The 25,299-nt window shown below is 39.7% G+C and overlaps 1 protein-coding gene across 1 annotated transcript in view; it reads right to left on the reverse strand.

The window, feature by feature from the left end:
- Positions 1-574: 574 nt before the first annotated feature.
- PLPP3 (phospholipid phosphatase 3) overlaps positions 575-25,299 on the reverse strand; it is a 92,640-nt gene continuing 67,915 nt past the window's right edge. Inside the window, exons 5-6 of the mRNA XM_020789855.3 lie at positions 14,980-15,156; positions 575-2,776 (exon numbers count right to left, since the gene is read on the reverse strand). Coding sequence (XP_020645514.1) covers positions 2,654-2,776; positions 14,980-15,156 — 300 coding nt within the window. The 3' untranslated portion in view covers positions 575-2,653. The remainder of the gene's footprint in view (positions 2,777-14,979; positions 15,157-25,299) is intronic.

A 25,299-nucleotide genomic window follows, 5' to 3' on the forward strand; every position in this document is an offset into this window, starting at 1 on the left:
CTTGGAGTTCTCCCAAGCAGTCAATCTCAGTTTTGTTGCACTTCTCTCAGTTCTCTATGTGATATTATCCCTTATGAGACTCTATTTCTTCTTCCTGAATTGATATTTGTATTTGTTTTCTATGTGTATGCCGTTTTGTATAGTTTCCCCACTGACTGACACATGTTAGTATAACACTTTTCCTACTGAATAAAATATTGTGTTGTCTCAGTAGGAAGATTTGAAAATCTCAGCTGTAAATCCACCCATCCATTTATCCATCTACCTCAGTTATAGCTCCTGCTTGTGTGGTATATGTAGTGCTGTTTTGGCCCCCAAAGCAACATTGTTCTGAGTAAGGATTATAAAATGAGAAAATGGGCTGATCCACTGGGCCAACCCTATAAATATTTTAAGATGGTAGTAAAATGGCCAGCATGTATATACTAACTGTGCTGTATGTACATATCTGATAAGTGGATGGAAATTTTACTGAGCAAAATTAAAAAGAACAGTACAATCTTTCATTTCTTTAGAGTTAATTTTTAAGGTTGACCCAAAGAATAGCTAAAATAGAGTATATGAACACACTGAGTTAATTGTGCTTAGAACATTTATTTATAAAGCACATTTATACAGCAATATTTTTGCAAATACAAATTTTAATTCTGTACTCTACAAAACGTCTTGCATATTCCTCTTTTTACAAAAAAAGAAACATTACAAAAATACAGACAATTTAATATGATTTTTATACAATTGCCTTTAGTTGTTATTTTCATTAAAATATTGCTACCACAGAACTACAATATTTTAGTCGACTATAAAAAAATTAAGTCAATGCTTTTTTTTAAGCAGCAACATGTAAATAACACAGGTCAAAACACAGTTTATAATCATAGTGGATATATCTAAAATTGTTTCAGAAATAATATTTTACATAGTTAATTTTTAATGTTTTATACATTATTTATATAATATTTATATATATATTTATATATTTATAAAAATCATAGCTTGCTAGAATTGAAATGATAGGACGGATTTTGCATGACACGGTGTGCAAAGGCCAGTCTGCTTGGTTAGCAAGATGGGTTCATCTCTTGAAGTTATTTAAAAAGGGCGAGATGTAGATCTGTGCTTTTGAACTACAACTCCCATAATTCCAAAGCAGCAGAACTGCCTGAGGAATTCAGGCATTTGTAGTCCAAAAACACAAATCTGTCTGCCTCTGTTTAAAAACTTCTCTCTTTTTTTGCAGTTCTATTTGAATGCCTAGAACTAGGTTTGCTCTCATCAGCTTTCTTTAGATGCTCCTGGTATTCCTGAAAACAGAATTAAGTCTATTGTCTAAAGCAGCCCCCCCTAAAAACCATGTCCCTCCAGATATTTTTCACAAGGACTTCATCATCCCAAACCAGAATGACCATTGATCCTGCTGGACGGGCATGATGGAAGTCTCATTTCTATATACCCACAGTGGGCTGGAAGACTGGACTCTACTTAAGAATGATCCCTTTTCATCAGGCAATGAAAAATACATGAAGGATTTGAATGAATATCAATCAGGCCAGGGCAGTCCTGCCCAGCAGTCTGCCTCTTACTTGGAGGAGTTATGTTCTGAGTTTCAACCTCAGAACCTGTAGTGCTAACATAGAACAAGACTGACCACAAACAAGACAATATATTGTGAGTCCAAAATGTGGTGACCATTAAGAAAATAGATTTCTTGATTTGTTTGGGTCAATGGAATCAAAGGGGATGATTGTACTAGGCCATCAAGCAAATTTGATGCAGGCTGAACATTTAATACAACACTGTATACAACACATAAGGGAGGCACAAGGATTCCACACCTCATGAGTGTCCCTTATTTGACAATTCTGACTTACTCTCCAAAGTATGAGAATGAAAACATCATGAGCATACCACACAGTTTATGAGGAAAATTAGATAGATTGAAATAAATATGGAATAACTTTTATAGTTAGGAGTACTGTGAAATAACTTGAATTCAGTTTTATAAGTAGATTCAGTTATGCATTATTGGGTATAGACAGGTATGTATTTCAGGGTTTCTGCAGTGAGAAAATACATCTTTCCACCATTTTAGCTGGTATGTGTCTCCTGAACCAAAAGTGAGTCACAGCATGGAACAGAGCCATAGACAACTGGGGGTGGGGGTAGTTTAGAAAGTGATCACAATTCATGAATCAGTGCTTATTCCTTATAGACATCGCTATAACCTAGTTGGTCAGCGCTATTTTCCCTCATCCCTGCCTGCTGGAATTGGAAATCTTCATAGTTAAAAAAATATAATTAAAAAGCACAGATGGCCTAGTAATCATTTAGTGTTCAAAAAGCTATGAACAATTTCACATTCACTACAACATGAACACTCAGCCAATTGCACATATAGAATTCCTGCATCATGTTTTGATTCATTTTGTAATTGTTGCCTTTGACTTACACTTAGCCGAACTGCATCCATTTTATGCAAACGTTGTAAGAATGAAAAAGGCCACAGAATAAGATCTCACTGGTCAGGCAAGAGTCTCTCCCTACATTCTACTGTCTGATGAGATTTTGAGCAGCAGGTAGTTGCTGTCAGCAGTCATTTTGCAAAACAAAACAAAAAACAAAGCCCCAAACAATTCCTCCCCCCACCCAATGTCTACACCATGTTGTGATGGTTGTTCCGGTCAATAATGTCCACAGGTGAAAGTATCTCCCTCCGGATTGGAGGGGGAGGAGAAGTCTTTATTTTCTGCTTGAAGAGGTCCGAGACGTAAAACACCTGTAAAGGAAACAGAATACATGAATCCACAATAAATGTTCAGAAATTTTAATTCCCACACCATTTTTCTTTCCAAATTGTACAAGATCTATAGATGCACAAAGCAAATTATTCAGCAGTTCAGAAGTTATAATTTGCATCTATAACTGAGAACTGGATCAGAGGCCTCTCAGTTCTATGCATTACAGGACATGCATTACAGGACATGTTACATATCATAGAAAAGGCAGTCCTTAAAAGTTTAAATTGCAAACCTCATTTAATGTAATTTGACTTTTATTGCCATGGGAAGTATCTATAAACTGCTTAGGTCCATTCTATCCAAAAGTGCACCTCCTCCTATGTATTCCTCTCCAATCATTAAGGTGTTCCCTTTGTGCCCTTTGAGGGTGTTCCCTTGGTGCCACTGACAAGTGGCTATAATATATCTTCTTAGCACTGCCCCCTCCATATATGCAAAATGCCTTGCATACTTATGGGTAGCATTTAGAGGTCAAGATAAGATCTTCCACTTCCAGCAGGCATTCAAGCCTTGATTTCACTCTTGGTGCTATTGTCTAGATTATCTTGCTGGCTCATAACATAATTTTAATATCTTTACATTATAATATTTTAACTTTATTGTGTTTCGTCTATTTTTCTTGTGTTTGGTTTGTGGTAATTTGTGATCTTGTAAACTGGCCCAAGAACACTGCCAACTGGCAGCATGAAACACTTTAACATAGAATACAGTATGATATAATAAAACCCCTCTTCTCCACCTGTCTTGTTGACTTTTGATACTGTATATATTTTTGGAACTAAATTAAGCTTTCTTCACCATTTAAACATTCTCTGGGAAGGCTTGGGAAGGGGGATTTATCTTAAAAAGGACAGATCAACTTTTCTATTTATTTTCTTCCTTCTTCTAACACTTATGCTATTTAAAATGTTCTCTTTACCACTATCAATAAAGTGTGAACCTGACAACAAAGTTCACACAGCTACACTTCCTCTGGCATTTTAAACTGTGCTATTGTTAAACTTCCCTTAAAAGACCGAGCTGTGCAAATATTAGTCAGAGTGGTTTGATATTTCCAAACTTTCCCACTCCCCTCCCCTTTCCTCACTACTAGTAAATGAAAACTTAGCCAGGATGACTACTGAGTAGTTTCTACAGGAACTGCCTCAAGGAAGAGATATTTCCATCTTCTTTTCCCTGAAATAGTCAATGACATATCCACTCTTACGGATGTGAAAGGACCAGCACTTGATAATTTACAGAGGCAGCCACACAATGAGAACGCCCTAAGAGGAAATTCTGACATCCTCCCTCAGTTGCAAGAGTCTAAAGCCTTAGCAAGCCAGCATGACTGATATACTCTCTGAGGAGCAAGAAAGGAAAAGAATCAGACTGCACTTGGGCTTTGTAGACAACAGAATTAGCCTCACACCCCATATCCATCACCAGAGGTTTCTCACACAGAAATCCCAGCCATTAAGCGCAGTCATAAAATGTTTCTACACATATAGCCACATGCTCAATTAACACTAGCTGGATGAAGACTGGATTGCTTGGAAATGTCCTGTTACAGCAAGCTGAACAAGGAGTGTTGGTATGAGTGCTGTGTCAGCCTTCTACAACCTAGTGCCCTCTAGATATATTGGAGCTGCAACCTCCACGCCACCTGGCTAGTATTGTGTTGTCTGGGGATAATGGGAGCTGTAGTCCGATGCAATCTGGACAAGTAAACATGAGAGAATTTGTGAGGACTGTCCACTTTAGCTCAGTTTGTCTCTTGCAGGCTTGTTATTATAAAATTAAACTGAAAAAAACTTGTAAACTTGTTACATTCACAGGACTCAACAGAAACTCAAAAAAAAAAAAAATACTGCCTCCCACAGCCATAATGAGCCCAAATAATAGAAAGCTAACTAACGTGGGAGCCATTTATGAATACATAAGCATCCATTGCCCTGAAAGGGAATTAGATTGCATATTGGAAGATACACTATAGATAACAACATCATTCTGATCTGTGTTTACAGAGCTGTGGGCCTTACAAATAGGACTCTGACAATGGAGGACTTTGTTCGGCATATCCCATCCTGAAACAAATACCACAAAGAACACTGCTAGGAATACAGACTCTTCAAATTCTGCCTCTAACCAGAGAGGAAAACTGAATCCACCATGACTGAAAGCAAGAACTCTGCACTTCCTTGATCACAACCATCATGCCTCCTGGCTTGGGAATACACAATACCCATCTACCTATAGGCACTTAGGTACATAATTCTCCTTACTGTAGTAGCAGCATCCCTCCTACAGAAACATGTACAGGGCAAACATATACGGTGAGAGAAGGCTGTGACGGACACTCAAGCACTTACAACATTCGTCATTCTCCACTGTTCTCCGAGTGTCACCATGCCAAGACTCCCCACCAAGATCCCCTACATCAGTAAGATTTCCTAGGTTTTTGGTTTTTTGGTTTTTGGTTTTGGTTTTTTTTTGTTTTTGTTTTTTTGAAAATGAGGCCCCAGACTACAGTGGTGCCTTGCAAGATGAATTTAATTCGCTCCGTGGTTAATGTCGTCTTGCGAAAAATCTGTCTTGCGAAACACATTTTCCCATAGGAATGCATTGAAATCTAATTAATACGTTCCTATGGGCAAAAAATGTCAGAACAAAGTCAAATTTGGTTTGCAAAGGGTTTATTAAGTGCTCTTTAAAGCCATACATATTGTGCAGATGATCTTAAAAATTTCAATCAAAAAAACTTTAACTTTTTAAACTTCATAGAAAAACACTTTAAAATCAGCAAACATGAGGCAGGAACAAAAAACGGAAAGCATTCTTCTTGTGAAGCATGGCCATAGGAACATTTGTCTTGCGGGTCACCAGCCCCATTGCCAAAACCATTTGTCTTGTGCATTTTTTGTCCTGCGAGGCATTTGTCTTGCGAGGCACCACTGTAATTTTCTCTTTTATATATCCCCCCCCCAATTTTCTCTCATTGTTCTGGACATGAAATCAACCAATTCTGTAAGGCTTAATGCCTTTTCTAGTGAATCTTGCACAAGACAGATGTCATTCTATTTAGGAATTGTAACAAATCCCTCCCCCACCCCCCACCCCCCACCCCCGTTTGGTGTTTCTTCTATTTTTTTTTCCCTGGCCAATTATGCTCAGGAAAGACACTATTTTCCACAGAAATTGTAACAATCCTGTACAACTTAGCATTGCCAGAAAAAAAAGTGTCCACAAACCTTCTCAGACATCCTGGAAGATTTTCCATGAGATTTACTGGAGGAAAAAATCTTATCCAGAGAGAAATCTCATTGCAAAGAGTAAAGAGTGATTTTTCCCCTCTCCTAGTTTCTTTCTGGCAGTAAGACACTATGAGATTCGCACACCTACTCTGAGATATAGGAGTAACTTCATCACCACCCCAAATAACCCCAGGATCTCCAGGCAAAAGTTATTGTAGAACATTTATTTTTGCTTGTCAACATCAAGCAGAGTCCAGGTATTGCCATTACAGGCCAAACACCTATAACACATATTTCCTTGCATCATGAGAGTCATCATTTAGGATTCTTGCTCTATGGGTGATTGTGTCCAGGAACAGTATTCTTGTTCACATGTTATAACTTAATGGCCATAGTTTTGATACTATTTCGAAGATGAAAACTGCAGGACGATAAAGTTGCATTTCTAGGTTCAGTTTTCCCAGCATTCTATTAGCCTGAACAGTCTTTTCAGAGTGCAAAACCACAAAGCGTATGATTGTTAAGAGAGGTTGCTTGCTTTACTGGATACAGATGTTTGCAGTCAGGCTTCCAATTGTCTTGCTAAGTTCCCAGATCAGTTAGTTTGACATCTAAATATTGGCAGTGAAGCATATATTTAATTCAGTGAGGAAACAAAACTCTACTCAGAAAAATAGATAGTCGGCTGAGACCAAAGAAAAACAAACAGCAGCCACTGCTTCCGTAGGCTTATTTAAATGTTAAGTTCTCTTTGAACCCCAGGTTCAATAGCAGTGTTAGGGTTGCTGAACTAAATCAACAGCTCCGTTTTATCCCTCATCATTGGCATTCAGCTCCCTTCTTTTCAGCAAAAGTACATTAGAAATTGGTGGGCAATCCAGATTCTCATTTGGTTCTAAAAAAATCATATTGTATTATTTACTCTGTCCCATTAAATATTATACTTTGATGCAGTGGTCTTGGCTAAGTTTTGATTAAGCCCAGTGGAAACTAATGCTCAGATCTATTCCTGGCTCCATCTGCATTTTTCACTTTTGTTTAGAGTTTGCATTTAAAAGAACTGCATATATAGCAATGAAGCTCCCTGAAATTGTTTAATATGAACTGGGATAAATTCAGGTGCCCATTAGAGGCCAAGCATGACTGAGATAATTTCCAAAGGTTGTTTAAGTTGCACAGAGATGAATGGATAATTAAGTCTCTCACTATCCTACTGGCCAAAATCATGTTGCTTAGCAAAAGGAATCACCCTAGAGTTGGTCCATTGAAGCAATGGAAATTTAGTGCAGCAATTCCTCCATAATTTACATTGGTTTAAATGGGTCTACTCTAACTGACTTACTTTAAGTATAGTCACAGTTAGAGTAGGCCCATTTGAATAACTGGAACTTACAGAGAGGTTGATTTACTAAATCCTCAATGATTCAATGGGCCTAACTCTAGTGTGATTTATTACTGTAAGTACTGTAACAGGATTTTGGCCAATGATTGGGCATATTTAATTTTCACTGGATCACTTGTAGAATTACATTTAAACGCCAAAACTTCATTGAATTTAATACACTTCTGTTGCTATTCATTACTCAATTCTTCATTTATTTCTAAGAGTTTTATGGAGCAGAGGGTTGAAAGATAATTCCAAATGCTTTGCTTCTCACTTATCACTTCTGAAGACTGGATTCAATCACAACTATATCCACCTTCTACACTGAAATCTCCATGACAAATCAATTCATGGCGGGAGCAAGTGGCGGTTGCACAGTGCAAATGGCAGATGGGAGGATTAGGTTCAATCTGGCCCAAATTTTCCAAATAAGTAAGTTATGGATGGTGTGTCATCTTGGCTTTTCTTAGCCTTTGCTCTGTAGTTCATGGTGTGTGCAGCTTTAAATCAGATATTTGGTAGGAGCAGTAGCGTTAATTCCCCTTTAAACTGTATTTCACTTGAGCAGAGGCTTGAGGTTATAAAAACACTTAGAGAAATCATGAAACATGATCTTCTAAAGTTAGAAAAGTGTGTTAAACCCTCCTAATGCTTCAGCTGCTTAACACAAAAACAAAGGGTAAATGTATGGAGTGTTTTTGCTTGGATTTATTCCATTTCCCGTGGAAGGTGCTCTCCACCCATAAAGAAAACTCAGCAGCAGACAACTGGGAATGTGCTATTAAACCACTGTAACTGATCAAGGTATTTTTAAACATTAATGATTTTTATAAGATTCATTGGGTCCAGAACATTTTAGCAAAGAGCTGACATGAGATTAAGGTGAACAGGAGAAGAAAGTGGCCTAACAAATTCTTACCTACCCACATTTCACAGCTATTTCTTTGGAATCGTTTGCTTAAAGATATCTAAAAAATAATAATTTTCACCAATTCTTAATGCATTTAAAACTTGGAATAAAACACAACTATTTCATCAGCTTGCCTGAAATAAATGTTTTGCATGTACCTTTCCAGGCTATAGTCCTGATTACCCTTGAAAATGGAACTTCTCATGGTTTATGTTGAGTATTTCAGTATAGCTAAATGTGCCATCAGGGCTGTGACAAAATCTGGAGCATTGTGGCTTCCTTTTAAAAAGGAGTTAACATTGCTTTGAAGGAATTACTATGATGATAAAAACTCAAATGTGACAAAGAAAGAAAGCCTCTGAAACCGTAGAAGCAAAAGGCCAGATCTATTTTATTATATTTGTTCACTCAGCAATGTAACAGAAAAAATGGCCAGTATACTGATATGATATGCAATCAGAGAAAATACAGAGCAAAAACCTCTTTTCCTAAATATAGCAGGCCTAATAAAGATGATAAAAATAATAGATACAGTGGTGCCTCGCATAACGTTTTTAATTGGTTCCAAAAAAAAAAACCTTATGCGAAAAAAACTATGCGAAACACCATTTCCCATAGAGATGCATTGGAAACCGGTTAATCCGTTCCAATAGGCACGGATTGCCGTCCTTAAGCGAAAAAACCCATAGGAAACATCGTTAAACGATACAATGTATCCTCCATTGGAATGTATTGTAGCTGACTCAATAGGTTTCAATGGCTTTGCGAAGTCAATTTTTGCAAAATTAAGTGTGTCATAAAAGGGTCAGCAGCCCTGAAATTAAAAGGCGCCTTCTTCTTGGGAGGAAAGCGATGACAAATCTGGACAGCATCTTGAAAAGCAGAGACATCACCTTGCCAACAAAAGTCCGAATAGTCAAAGCTATGGTTTTTCCTGTCGTGATGTATGGAAGTGAGAGCTGGACCATAAAGAAAGCAGACCGCCGAAGAATTGATGCCTTTGAATTGTGGTGCTGGAGGAGGCTCTTGAGAATCCCCTGGACTGCAAGGAGAACAAACCTATCAGTTCTAAAGGAAATCAACCCTGAGTGCTCACTGGAAGGACAGATCCTGAAGCTGAGGCTCCAGTACTTTGGCCATCTAATGAGAAGAAAAGACTCCCTGGAAAAGACCCTGATGTTGGGAAAGTGTGATGGCAAGAGGAGAAGGGGACGACCGAGGATGAGATGGCTGGACAGTGTCTGCAAAGCAACCAACATGAACCTGACACAACTCCGGGAGGCAGTAGAAGACAGGAGGGCCTGGCGTGCTCTGGTCCATGGGGTCACGAAGAGTCGGACACGACTAAACGACTAAACACAAAAGGGTCAAAAATGGTTTTAAATGCTTGGATTAGCTTCTGCACCCTCTAAAACGGATGCAAAAGTTAATTTGGCTTTGATCTGACTTTTTGTTAATTAATGGTGATTTTTTTCCCCCCAACTTTTGACAGCTGTCAAAATCTGACAGCTCCATTATTTCCTATGGGGGAAGAAAAAATTCACAAAAAATTAATGAAGACTCAGCAACTGTTCTAAATTCTTGGGTTCGTTAGAGGACCCCCTAAGTTGTGTGCAAACCTGATTTGGCTTTGATCTGAACTTTTGTTAATTTTTTGTAAATTGTTTTCTCCCCCATAGGAAAGCATGGAGCTGTCAGATTTTGACAGGTCCATTGGTTCCTATGGGCCAAAAAACAAAAATTCACAAAAAATTAACGAAACGTCAGATCAAAGCCAAATCAGGTTTGCACATGACTTAAGGGGTCCTCTAACGAATCCAAGCATTTAGAACCGTTTTGGACCCTTCTAAGACACTTTTTAAATTGAAAACAAAAAAAACGTTAAGCGAAGCAGGGGACCTAAAACCAAAAACGTTAAGCGAAGCATGGTCCCAAAAACGCTATGCGAAAATCGCCCATAGGGAAAAACGTTATACGAAGCACAATCTGCCTCTGAAAAAATAAACGTTAAGTGAAAAAAACGTTAAACGAAGCAAACGTTAAGCGAGGCACCACTGTACTTAGTTCAGATTCAAATTGCTATGATTTTCTCAGCTTTCCATGCTAAAAACTGCTGGGTTTCAGGGTTGCAGCAACTGGTTTATAAATTTTTGGAAAGACTTACTCACATTGGGTTAAATGGTTTTGTCATGCCATTATTATTACAGCCTGTTGTCAGAACTGGTCATATGGAGTTACTTCATTATTTAAGTTTGGCAAGTGATGGTGGGATGGGGCAGAATGACCAGGAAGGGTTGTTGGTCCTTGGAATGATGATGAACTCAGTGTATCAGAGCAAAAAGCTTCTGACAGACAATAGAGGCACTAATACAAGAAATGAATGGTTTCACTGCTTCCTGTTGAATGACAAGTTGCAAAGCTGGCACTCGTTCCCTGACCTGTAAACAGATGGTGTGTTTTACTAGGGTGAGCATTTGGCTGCTATAGGCTGACTTTCCTGTGACGAGGTGAAGCTGCTGAGGAAACAGCTGCCTGAGCAATGCCAGACACATGTGCGGGCCTTCCTTTTCAACCCTGAGCTTTCCCACCCTGTCTGCTGCCCTTTGGTAAACCTCAGTCCTCAACCAGGATACAGACAGGGCACAGGGCATGATTTGCCCTGCCCTTCCAGAAGCCCTTCTGGGTAGAGACAGACAGAGCCCTAGAAAAGGAAGTTGAAAGAGAGATGGCTAGTGATTTCCTTTGCCTTCCCATGATTTCCTGTTCACCAGGAGTAGCTAAAATGTTCAATTGTAGCCTCAAGCCTGATTGTAAAACTATATACATAGAAAAGACCTAGTGCCATCTCTTTTGCTGTGCTTTTGTATTTTTTCTTGTTCCTAAAATTATAGATTTTCAGTATCTAGCCTATACTTTTGCTCTGACAGGTTTGTACGGTTTGGTGCTCCTGTACAGCAGCAAGAGTTGCTAAAGGGACAGACAATTGCTTTTGCTGCTGCAATGTTTATTCCATATGAAACAAGCTCTCTTCAGTTGTTTCCATACAGCTGTTGGCCATCTCATGAGAAGAGAAGACTCTCTGGAAAAGATCCTGATGTTGGGAAAGTGTGAAGGCAAGAGGAGAAGGGGATGGCAGAGGACGTGATGGCTGGACAGCATCATCGAAGCTACCAACATGAATTTGACCCAACTCCGGGAGGCCGTGGAAGACAGGAGGGCCTGGTGTGCTCTGGTTCATGGGGTCACGAAGAGTCGGACACAACTTAATGGCTAAACAACAATAATCCATTCATTCCACTTTACATGGGTGTTTCCATCTTTGTGTAATATCATCTCTACCATCTACTATATGACTTAATGACTAAACAACAACAATAAACTCCAACTACCACATTCCTTTTTTCACCCCACTTATATTAATCCAGATGGGACAATGGGATAACCAAGCTCATTCTCCTGTATTTCTGTGCAGGAATATGTATTTTTGACATATGTTGCAACTCTATCTCTCTTTCTATTATTTCTGAACAATTTATATCCTTTATTTGCCATATTCCTATCATGAGAGTCATCCTACCAAGTTTTAGTTATCCCTCTCAAGTCGTATTTACCCGCCTGAATTAAGAGTTCCAGTTCTTCTTGTTTATCTCCTATATCTCTGACATTTGTATATAAACACTGGAGATTGTGCGATTTGTGACCCAATTTCCTTTGTATATTTTTAAACAGATTATTATTGCGCTCAATTAGACCTGCTTGGTCTGTTTCTCTTACTGTGCACAAGTCTTCATCTATTGTGATTTATTTGTAGTTCCTCTTGGCTGTGTCATTTGTTCTGGTGTGGATGAGAAGAAAGGGATATGTATCTGTGTGTTTTGTGAGCAACAACAGTCCTTCTGTCATATCCCTAATCCAGTATCCAGAGAGACAGGGTGCCTAGCAGGTTGATGGGCCTTCCTGGCATATTTCAATTTCAATTCCACACACGATAATGGATAATTATACCATTTCCCCTACTAACAGGTTATCCCTCATTCAGTGGTTTTCAATTTTTTCCTCACTGCTACGCTCTGAAACTGGAAGGAAGCAGAAGCAGAAGATTTGTAGACCAGAATTAACGGGCATGGGATGGATTATACACCAATTTGCTTTTCTGTGCAAGTGTTCTCAAATTGTACTATCTCATGGTCAAACTGCATTTTAAAGTAGAGTTCAAATGTGTGAACATATTTAACTTCACAAAATGTTGCAGGAGCACCTGACCTGGAGGGCTGGATACCAGGGTACTAAAAGCTCTCATCCTTTGACCTTGACCTGTGAATCATCTCCTCTTGAAGCAACTATTGTTTCAAAGAGGAAATGTTCTTTATAGGAGGTAAGAACATAACTCTTCTTAGGCTAACAACTTTGGAGACTTTCCTCAGTCTTTCTCTCTCCTTCTCTCAAATTGCATCACCCTCCTCAGTTTTCCTGGGGGGGGGGGTTGCACATATTCTTATTTGCACAAATTCTAAAAGAGTTTAAAATATTACTATAACACCATATCCAGCAAACACACATTCATGCACCATGGGGGTGGGGGTGGAGTTGGAGCTTGTTGGGGGTCTAAGATTAAAGACAGGATGTCAAGAGGTGCCAAAATCATGTCAGGATTGTCACCTGACATTGTGGAGCAAGGAGATCATTTCAAGGGATAGGTGCTATTGCAAAAATGCTTTGAGGACAGGATTTGATATTTAAAGGTTGTTTTAGCCCTTTCCCATTGTTTTATGTCCAAAGTATCCTCTCTTCAGGAACAGAAAGTGACATTGCTTCTTAGGGTTTGATTTTGAGCAGACATAATACTGTCTTGCTGGAGCTGGTTTGTCTTTTTTATTAAAACAAAAAACAAAAACAAAAGAACCCAGTCGCCAAACCAGAGTTTAACGTGATAGCACAGGGAAGAGAGTGCTTGCAGTGTATCAATAAATAGGGAGAAATACAAAATCTATGAGCCAACCAACATATAAATATTTTACTTGATGTCCAACCTGTGCAAATGGCTTGTAATTATCTATCTATCTATCTATCTATCTATCTATCTATCTATCTATCTATCTATCTATCTATCTATCTATCTATCTATCTATCTATCTATCTATCTATCTATCTATCTATCTATCTATCTATCTATCTATCGCTCTATCTATCGCTCTATCTCTCTATCGCTCTTTCTGTCTCTCTATCTTTCTCTCTTTCTCTCTCTCTCTCTATCTTTCTATCTTTCTATCTCTCTCTCTCTCTCTCTCTCTCTCTCTCTCTCTACCTACCTACCTACCTACCTACCTACCTACCTACCTACCTACCTACCTACCTACCTAACTACCTAACTACCTAACTACCTACCTACCTACCCCTTTGTTTCCTGCTGAAGACAGCTAAGGCAAATTTTAGAAAGGTACTTATATCAGAAACTTATATAAGTATTGCAGTATGTATAACTTTGGATATATATCAGGTTAAAAGGAATGAATAATCTGGTTTCATTTGAAATGTAAAACAAACCAAACAGTTGAAGACAAGTAATTGTTGCTTTAGCAGACTATTTATGCAAAAATTGCTTCTCACTGTATTATAAAACAAAACATACGCAGCAATAGATCGCCATGCTTCCAATGAAACTAAGAAATGCAAGTTTCAAGTTACTGAGCTTTCTGATTTAACTCAAAGGCAAACATTGATCTGTGCATGTTTCCTCAAGCATCAAGCACTTTTGATTGGATTTCCAGTCCGTTTATGGGAAATGAGACTGCATTGCTCACAAAATGTTGACAGTATTTTGGCTAACACTGATACCACTCTCTCTCTCTCTCTCTCTCTCTCTCTCCTCTCCCTCTCTCCCTCCCCCACCCCTGTGTGTGTGTGTGTGTGTGTGTGTGTGTGTGTGTGTGTGTGTGTGTGTGTGTGTGTGTGTGTGTGTGTGTGTGTGTGTGTGTGTGTGTGTGTGTGTGTGTGTGTGTGTGTGTGTGTGTGTGTGTGTGTGTGTGTGTGTGTGTGTGAGAGAGAGAGAGAGAGAGAGAGAGAGAGAGAGAGAGAGAGAGAGAGAGAGACGGAGGGGAGGGCTTCAGCTGCCTTTGAAAGTGTTTAGTCTTTCAAAGAAAAACAAGCCAGTGCTGTAACCATTTATGCATTCACCTAGGTGAATTATCCTGGTAATTTTCCCAGTCTGGCACGTATTCAAGTATAGCTTCTTTCCATACACTAAACGTACTGAACCTAATATGCAGAAAACAACTGTTTCACATAAGGGTAATTTTATGCGTACTACACCTGAAAGTTAAGAGTGCACTTGGCATTTATTATTCTAGCTTTCAGTATATGAGGACATCACCCTTTGTTTTCTTTCTTTAAGGCTACCCCTTTTTCCCCCCTTCATGGTTTTAGAAAACCTAACCAGGTACCCCCAGATCGGTCAACCTTCTCTTCCCCCAGCAGTTCTCATATTGAAACAGACTCAGCAAATGCAAGTCATTATGACTGCAATGTTTATCACTGTCTCAAGCAGAACCCAGGAACCCTGCAGTGGACTAATATCCCCCTTGCATTATCCCTCTTGCAGATACGAAACATATGGTTATTTGGTGAAACAAGACACCAGCGATGTAGTCCACCTACCACGCAATAAGCCACCAGGGCTCCCTGTGTGAAGCCTGCCAGTACATCCGTTGGATGGTGTTTGTGGTCAGACACACGAGAAAGTCCTGTGTAAAATGCCATCATGATCAATGTAAACTGTAGCAGAGGACGCAGCAGGCGGGCTCCTCTCCAAGTAAATCTGGCTTGCAGGTAGAGCTGTAAAAGAAAAAGCAAAACAAAACAGGGGGGGGGGGGGGAAGACATTATAATACCTTCCCTTCACAGGAGTTTGCACCACCATTAATTTTCATATGGAGCTTCTAAGGATCTTGTTCAGTGCCACACTGAAGGTAAACTGTCTGCCAACCACCAGGTAGACCTTCTTTGGGCTGCCCCCTTCCACTGAAGGGAAGCCAGTGTCAAACATCAGAATGCCAACTTCATGTTGCAGTTTGTTAACCTCCCTTCCCCGAACTAACAGTCAGGTTGCCTTCTGAGTGCATCTATCCCTATAGAGAAAGATGAAAGGTAAAGGTACCCCTTGACATTTTTAGTCCAGTCGTGTCTGACTCTAGGGGGCAGCGCTCATCCCGTTTTCAAGCAGTAGAGCCAGCGCTTGTCCAAAGACAGTTTCCGTTGCCACGTGGCCAGCGTGACTAGGGAACGCCATTTTATCTTCCCACCGAGGTGGTACCTATTTATCTACTTGCATTTGCATGCTTTCGAACTGCTAGGTTGGCGAGGAGCTGGGACAAAACGATGGGAGCTCACTCCGTCGCGTGGATTCGATCTTACGACTGCTGGTCTTCTGACCCTGCAGCACAGGCTTCTGCAGTTTAGCCCACAGCACTACCACGTCCCCAGTCACAAACACCATTTTTTATGATACAACAAAGCCGGTTTTCTTTTCTTTTTTTTCTTTTCTGAACAGACACTGTAGACAGGATAGATACCTGGCTTGTGTTTCTTTCCATAATAGACAAACTAGAGAAGAAACCCTAAGAAACTGATACTTGATTATTAGTGTAGAAAGGAATGGAGGAGCATCCCTTTAATACTTTATCATATTAGTTCCAAGTCTGAAGATTTTATAGCATAAAATCAATATAAAATAACTTTCCTACAAAGGCACATGAAGCATAGAACAAGGGTGGGGAATTTCAGATTTTGTTGGATTCCAAACCACATCAGCATCAACTGGCAGGACCACTGAAAAAGGAGAATGGGAGATATGGTCCAAGGACATCTAGAGAGCAACTTGTTCCCCACTTTTGATACAGCGTGATGGAACACCATAATAACTTGAGACTTTGAGTCATGGAAGATACAGACTCTCCTTGGTGAATTCTCAGGAGAATAAGCACAGGCTCATTTCTACGTATATATATGATGAGCAGATCCAGCACAGCCGGAAGGAAAAAAAGCTAAACCCCAAACAACCCAGTTGTTCCTACTGTGTGATCTGACAGCTTTCTGAACCTAAGTACAATTGGTCATTCATTTTACACATCATTATCACCTTGGATTTTCAATTAAAACAAAGCAAAAAAAGCAAACTGTGCTACTTACTGTATATACCATCCCACAGGGATCAAAGCTCTATCCGGGCAGTTTACATTATGGGATTATGCCCATTTTACCAACCTCAGAAGGTTGGAAAGGAGAGTCAAGCTGGTTACCTGAGACAGGGGTCAAATTCAGGTCATAAACAAGATCTTGACTACAGTTTAACTACTGTGCCACAAAGCTTCTTAATGGCACTATATGGCAGAGGATGTACTCAGAGGAGAATTGAGGACAAAACAAAATGGAGAGGTTGAGTTTTGCTGTGCATCCCACCACTATTCATGCTAGCTAGAGGATTCTGGGAGAAGTTGTTCAAAAAAGTTGACTCCCAATACCATCAGCAGGGGCTTAATGGGGGCAGAGAGAGATCTCTCTATCAAAACACTATTCATAAATTATATACTTGGTCATGTCTTACCTCTGCTATTTTTTTCTCTAAATACAAAAGCCTAAATTTTTAAGATATTCTTGCCCAAATCTTTTTATGATTTTCCTTCCCCATTTTATTTAGTTGCACAAAGTCTTAAAAGAAAACATACCAAATACATCCACACAGCACAGATGATGGCATTACAATACTGGCTGTTTTATTTTTAATGCCTTCCCTGATCTGCCTTGAAGCCTATATTGTTCAACACCTTTGTGAAGTAAACTATAACGCTGTGAAGTACATGAAATACGGACTGAAAAGTGGATTTTTTTGTTTCAACAGGGGAAGAAAACAACAGCAAAGCAACATGCATAGACCTGAAAATGAAGCAGCTGAAATTATGTCAAATGGGCCGTTTCCTTGCCTCACCCCTTTCCATTTATCCTGATCTGGTTTCCTCTCAAAAGCCCTGGGCACAGCCTATTCCTCAGGTTCCTGTGGGAACTAGGAAAGCCAAAAAGGGAAGGAAAAGCACAAATGTTGTTGTTGTTGTTTAGTTGTTAAGTCGCGTCCGATTCTTCATGACCCCATGGACCACAGCGCGCCAGGCCCTCCTGTCTTCCACTGCCTCCCGGAGTTTGGTCAAAAAAGCACAAATATCTACCTCCGAATCAAAGAAGCTGGAGGCTGACCTAACCCCAAAAGTAGGATGAAGGGAGTGTGAGCATTACAGAATCCTCTGTCAACTGCTGCCTTCCTGTGCGGCAGAGTAAAATAGGGTAGAGACTATGAATGCTACAAGTTCATAGAAATGTTTGCAGTACATAATCTTCCACAGAGAAAACAGCCAAAATAGAAAGGAGATTGAAGTACTGTAGCTCTTACATTATATCCAGTACAACTAGGACTGCATACAAATATACCAGCCACATATTTTTCAAGAAGGGGCATGTGCCTTCATATTATTCTTCAATCCTGCCTCTTTAAGGAAAAAACAAACAAACCAAACAACACAATGAGATTTTCCAGTTCTCTGAATAAATGACATGCAATCAGATTCTTTGCCAGGACTTAATTACTAGAATACTGGGTCTCAAATTCACCCTCAAGACTGCACTTGCCCTTTGTGACAAGGAAGTCCTTGGCTTCAATCCAGGCATGTGGACAACGATTCTGTGAATTCAGTAGCCGGGAGAAAGGTGCCACCTGCCCCCCCCCCACACACATGGAGCTTGCTCCCCCCAGCTGGTCCATGGCACCAAAACAGTTGGGGACCGCTGAATATGGTATACAACTGATGTGCCTACAGTAAGTTAAGTCACCTGCCATGGAATTTCTATTACATTGTTCAGAAGTCTCCTGAAACTTCCAGAGTAGACATGGGGGGGGGAAGGGTAGTGGCACACATAAAAATGACTCTTCCTACTTTACTGACAAATGTCTTCAATTAATAGAAGGACAACCAACTGCAAAGCACCCTATGGGTGCAATACTCTCCACAATTTAATAACATTCTTAGATGAGTCCTGATTAAATTAAACCTCTGTTCTTCTTCAATGACTTCATTTATATCATCTCTGTTTATCCTACCATTACTTACTTACATCTTTCAGCAGACAGAAAGATTAGGTGGAGAACCAATTTAGAAAGAAACAGGATGACTTTCCATTATGTTGGTAGAATCCCTCTCGTGTGATTGATGATTAATTGTAATATTTTGGAGATTGCAGAATGAGATGGCTGTCCTGTATTCATCTCCCTGAGAGTATGTCTAAATGAATACAATGAGGTTTACTTTTGAGTAGATTTTATAAGATGGCACAATAAGAAAATCATACTGGAAAGGAAAAGTTCATTACTTTTCTCATTATGTAATAAAGCCAACATTTGTTTCTGGCTTTTTTGGGATGCGGCTATTACAATTTGAAATTATTCTAGAGCCTGAGGTATGTTTGCAAGATTATAATAATCTGATTTTGTGGTGCCAAAAATGAAATGATACTGTTACCAGCAAGCTAACCTATTGTCCTGTCAGAACAAAGGGATGCAGGTCTGTAGAGTTAAGTATAAGAGGGCACAACCTAATGAAGATTCTGTACAGTTAAATGCTGTATAGCAGGCAGAATTTCACTAGGTACAGCTCTCCCTAGCATGACATTTCAGTCAGAAAACAGATCTTATTTGATCTTTTTTTGGTCCTGGAGCTTCTTTAGTTTTTAAAATGCATGAAGCGACCTTCAGATTAAAAAAAAGACAACTCTCCTAAAAATAACAATACTTGGTGACCAAGTTTTGTTGCATCAATGGAAGAGTTAACAAAACTACCCATGAGGTAAAATCCACCCAGTGATTCATCCATGATCCAGCTGTGACATCGGTACTATAGTTTTCTGCTCGCCTTACATCCTACAGGCTTTCATTATAAAGTGAAACCAAGCTAAAGAAAACAAACATTTAATGTAGAAAAAAATTGAATAGAATTTAAGTTGTTTTTGCAGCAGACAGTGAACGAATTGCAAGTGGGTTTTTTTTGCTAAAGTCTGCTAACTCAGTCATAGGAGGTTTACAGAGGCGCCTGTGTGGTGTTTATATAGTAACATAAAATGAGCAACTACTACTGCAGACCAATACACAGCAGTGGGAAATGTTCTAACCAATAGCATGCAGGAGGTATGTATGAAAAAAACAAAACAAAAGGGGAGGGAAGAATGCTGTGACCTGGTGACCATGTGTAGCAGGAGTTGTTGGGAAACCTTTCAACTATGAGAACTCTGGCAGTGGCAACTTCACCGCAGATCGGGCAGCACATGCAAGGATTCCACTGCCAGGGAACTTCCACTGATGTCAGAGAGAACAAGCTGTGGCCAGGCAGTGCTCTTAGGCAAACAAAAAGGAGCTGTTCCTGTTTGTTCAACAAGTTATGGGAAAGTAGGAGAAAATGATTAGCTGTTGCTCACATTTTTACTTTCAGGGGATTGTAAACACACACACACATAATACTGTATAGATAATAGCCTATATCTAGTATCATGCTGGTAGTCACAGTAGGATTTTCTCATCTTCTTTTCCCCCCAGCAGCCTTTTGCTTTGCCTGAAAACTAGTTTCAAAGTGTTTCCAGCCCCGTGGACAGGTTTTGGGATACAAAGAGAGCTTCGGGATGAAAGAATAATTGCTTTCCTTCCAGTTCTGTTGCTCTAAGCAGTTACATTAAGTGGAACCACCCATCTTTTAATCTCTCTCTGAATTTATTTACTAAACCCATTCTGCCTCTCTCTGTCTCTCTATCGAACACATACAGATATAGTGAAGTAGGTTTTATTCCATTTTGAAAAGTGGCTCAAAGAAGGATGCACAAACCTACCATTTCCTTCCTTCCTTCCCTCCCTCCCTCCCCAGTCTATATTGGAAATGTACAGTAGATTAAAAAAAATAAGTGCAAAAAAATAGGAAAAATTACAATAAAAACAGTTTAAAAAGTGAGTAATATTTATTTATCAGGCAGTGTGTCAACAGGAAGGAAAGTCTTCAGCAACACAACTACATGGTTTTTGAATGTGAGATATTGTGCTTCTGTACCCACAATTCCAAGAGCCAATAAATGGCCCAATATTGCTACACAATATTGTGACTGTGTTGCCAGCAGGAAAAATGTTGCCAGGCTTTACATAGCAAAGGGCAGCCCGAATGATGACCATACCAATGGCACCCATCAAGATGGTCTACAACAATGGTTCTTAACCTTGGGTTACTCAGGTGTTTTTGAACTGCAACTCCCAGAAAACTCAGCCAGCACAGCTGGTGCTGAAGGCTTCTGGGAGTTGCAGTCCGAAAACACTTGAGTAAACCAAGGTTAAGAACCACTGGTCTACAAGATCCCTTTTCTGCTCACTAGCATTCACACTTGTTAAAAAACAGCCCTGACAATTGCTTTGTGTTTGGGTGAGAAGTGGTGAACTGATGAAAAAAAGGAGGCCAATTCTGGGATTTTTCGTTTCATGGGGCCACTTTGTGAATATTTTGGGGCACTGGATGCAAAGCCCAGATTCAAATCATAGTTTTCAAATAGAATTGATAGGCATGGCCTTACTTGCATCATAACATTGCTGTAGAGATGATTAAAAAAAGTATCTGTAAAACACACACACCCTAATTCATAATTTCTAAAGCAATTGAAATCAACACTTTTCAAATAAATGGAAACCTGCCTCTAGCCTCATTAAAGTAGATAGGTTAGAAACACACAAGAGAGGAGAAAAAAGTATTTCCCTTTGTTGAGGCGGGGCTTTGAAATCAGTCACTGATGTTTATCTAACAACTAACTGATTGGCCTTGATCCCAGAGAAATGAAAAATGAACACATTGTTCATTTGGCAGAAAATAAGTATAATGCAACACTGGGAACTTGAACAAGCATCATTAAGGGCAGCCACCTCAGGAGGTTATTTCCTAATCCTGCATGGCCCAACTGGATCCGTAAATTTATGCAAGAAATTAATCCAGCAGCTGTCTTCAAATTTGGTTGGCACATGCAAAAAGCCCATGGGCAACAATATCCTCTGGAACTTGATGGAGAACAAAGCATTGCCCAAATAGTAGCTGATGTTCTTCTACATAAGGAAAACTATGGCATGACACTTTGTGGGCAACAGCCTACTTTGTCGGCTTGATGCTTTAAATTGCTTTTTAATTCAGAACACAACCATTCCATCATGAGATGAAAATCCAGAAACCACGTGCTCAGTTGTAGTAAAGTGTAGAAGATGTCAATGCAAAGAGCATGTGGTGCTCCAGTTTCACTAGGACAAATATTTAAGGGTTGCTGTTTTTCCTACTAAGAGATTTAGTGTAAACATGGCAGAGGCCCAATTCTACATTTACAGAGAATAAAAGTGAGTTTCTCAGTAAGTGAATATGGTAAAAAGCTGTGTTTGGGACATTGTTTTCTGAAAAGTATTCCGGAGATTAAAACCCAGAAAAAGAAGTGAAACCATTAATAGGAGATAAAAGTTATTTTTAAAACACCAAGAATGTTTCCTGAGGGGAGATGAAAATGTGCATGCTAATCTTCACTTATTTCATTCTCACAGACAAGAATGGAACATTTTCAGAAGTTTTATCCTGCTGAACGCAATTATGAGAGCTTTTTTGCATTCAGCCCTTTTTTTGCAAGAAATGCACAGAGCACGTGAGTGCTGCACATGAAACCTTGCATTTTGTACAGTACACAAGTTCTTAATGCAATGTACATGTCTTCTGGACAGAAAGCGAGGGTTTCTATGAAAAAAAGCAGTGGTCTTTTTGTTCTTGTGTAGGAGTGAAAAAATCATTTAGTAGTTTCCTCTTTTTTTTCAACAAGGTGTTTATTTTCAATGAGATGAAACCTTTTTCATCAGGTTAAAGAACATTTGTATTTTTCAAATCCTTAATATAGGCTTCCTATTCATTTATTTTTTAAACTTACAGTATACACCTCCCATCTAGAATGTGTCTGCTCTGGGCAATTAAGGTTAGGGTTAGGGTTAACCACTATCCCTGAACACCGGGTAAACTAGGGTGGTGGAAGTTACAATGTAACCATAACTGGAGAATCATATGGCCATCTCATCATGGTTTGGCTTTACAGAGTGCCCCTACAAATCCACTGTAAGTACAGCATGCAAAGCGCAAACACATGTTTTCTTAAGTCATACATGCAAAGTCTGAGTGGAGAAGCAGAGCCATATAATTGTCTCAAGCAAATACACAATTTTTTAAAATATGTGCATTTATTTTCCAGTATTCCAGTGGAAACAAAACATGAGTGGCGCTGCGGGTTAAACCGCAGAAGCCTCTGTGCTGCAAGGTCAGAAGACCTGCAGTTATAAGATCGAATCCATGTGACGGAGTGAGCTCCTGTCACTAGTCCCAGCTCCCGCCAACTTAGCAGTTTGAAAGCATGCAAATGCAAGTAGATAAATAGGTACCACCACACTGGGAAGGTAACGGCGTTCCGTGTGTAGTCGCGCTGGCCACATGACCACGGAAGATTGTCTTTGGACAAACGCTGGCTCTACCGCTTGGAGACGGAGATGAGCACCACCCTCTAGAGTCGGACACAACTGGACAAATTGTCAAGGGGAACCTTTACCTTTTTACTAAACTTGTTCAAATTTGAATTCATTATGTCTGGGAAAGATAATGCTGAACTAGCAGGAACCAAGAAATGCAGACCTGGCAGATTTCATGCTGACTCACTCCCTACAGGGCTTTGCCCTCAGGCAAAGCTGGCTGAACAGTGACAGATTCCTGCACCTGAAGTCAAATGAGAAGGGAGCGAAACTGGCACCTTGTGGGAATGTTCAACATTAGTCAGCACTTCAATATTTTTTTTTCATCTAAAAGATGAAAGCAGCAGAGCTGAGTATTTTCCCCCTCTTTTCTTATCATGGGATTAGTCGGGACAATAAACCTTGCTAATTACTTTTCTGTGGGTTCAGAGTCAAGAATTGCCTGAGTGGGTGCATGTGGGGCAGCAGGAGATGGAGAGGAAAATAATCCATTGACAATATCTTTTCCATGGGATGAAACCCAAAATGACACCACCCAGTTTCAGAGAAATTATATGCTTGTTTCAACAACCCAATTTTTTTAAAAGAATGAACTCCAAACTAAAAAAAAAGTCATCATTCTGGGTTTTTTGGGCTCTTTGGCCGTGTTCTGAAGGTTGTTCTTCCTAACGTTTCGCCAGTCTCTGTGGCCGGCATCTTCAGAGGACAGCAACCTGCCCAAAAAACCCAGAACAACCATTAGATCCCAGCTGTGAAAGCCTTGGTGAATATAAAAAAAGTCATTTAAACTAAAGTTGACTTCCCCAAATGTCACTTCCGAAGCATGATAATGCTGAAACCAAGCCAGGGAAAGGGATTGGGGGGGGGGGGGCAGGTATTCCATAAACAAATGCAGCTCCTATGAAATGTGCTTTCTTTTGCTGGTTGGATAGTGGGAGGGGATAGAAAAAAGTAAAGCTGGTGGCTCAGATTCCTGACACATTCAGACAGCAATGCTTTCCATCAGATTCTGACATCATGAAATGAAAATATCCTTTTTGCAAGTACCATCTGGGCAGTTATGCTGGCACTTTCATCATCTTAGGTCCAATACCTCCCTCACTCCAACCTTGCCCCCCAACAAACAGAAACCCCCCCACAGACAACCCCCCCTAAAAACACAGTTCTTCAGAACCATCTTTGCTTAGACCAAGTAGTTTTAACAGTGTTTTCTTCTTCAGCTACCTGTATAGCTAGGTAGCCAGATGATAGCCTCAGTGTCAAATACAGCTAATTAACATGTGTTATATTAGTATTTCCTAATTGTTTGTCAGACTATTTGTTCTCAATGCCCTCACCATGTAGCAATATTTCATTGGTTCCATGAGAATGTGATTGTTCAAGAAAAGCATAATTTGAAGATATGAGGTAAAAATAATCAATTAATTGGTTCTGGGAACACCAATAAAAATTATGAGACAGGTACAAAAAGATGAAAAGCATTGGTAGTGGCTTATTTTGTTCCCATGCTCCAAAGTCCTGTTCATGGCTAAAATGCTAGCTACAGAATATATGTAGCTTAAAATGGAAGTGATGGTAGTTTAGAACAAAACGTTTATTCCAAAGTCTTAGAGACGTGCTCCCTTGTGACAACCAGCTGCTAGACACATACCCTCTTCATCTATGAGTTCTCAAAGACGGGGAGATCAAAAACAGAGTTTTAAACTCTTTCATGTTGCATATCCCTCCCTCCAGTTCACTGGCAATGTTATTTTAGCATTGCTGAGAGGAAATGGTGTAAATGTTTACGGAATAACTTTGAAACATTTAAAAAGAAGTGAGAGAAAAATATGAGGAAATAAATCCATGCAGACCACGAAACAGTCTGAAAGGTATGGTAATTAAATTACTTTAAAAAGCTGGAAGGAAAAAGGGAAAAAACAGGAGGGAGTTGTGTCTTCATTTATCTTTCAGATAGCAAAGAGTAGGAATTGTGGTGGTGAAGGCCTATTCATTGATATAAGTTTATGTGTAATGTTTTTATAAAGCTGGGTCTGCCCAAACCCCATCCGTCTTCTCATTTCATATCCAAAGTTACAGGAGATATGGGGCCCCCAGGTCTTTTGAAAGTCTCTAAAGGTGGTGGTGGGGGAGCTTTCCCTTAATTACATTTACCACAAATCACTCTCTAAATTTCTTCCCCCCCACCCCCAAATTGCTCAGAGAAGTTGCACCTATAATTGACCTGCACCGGGTTCTTTGAAAAGCTCTATCAAGCATACTTCCAGCAACTTTAGTCAGGAAGCACTCTGGCATAGCAAGCTGAGGAAAGGAAGGGCAGAGCCATTTTTCATTGACAAAGAAAAACAAGACCAACCCCATACTTCGGGTGAAAC

The sequence above is a fragment of the Pogona vitticeps genome, chromosome 4 (genome assembly GCF_051106095.1).
Source record: "Pogona vitticeps strain Pit_001003342236 chromosome 4, PviZW2.1, whole genome shotgun sequence".
NCBI lineage: Eukaryota > Metazoa > Chordata > Lepidosauria > Squamata > Agamidae > Pogona > Pogona vitticeps.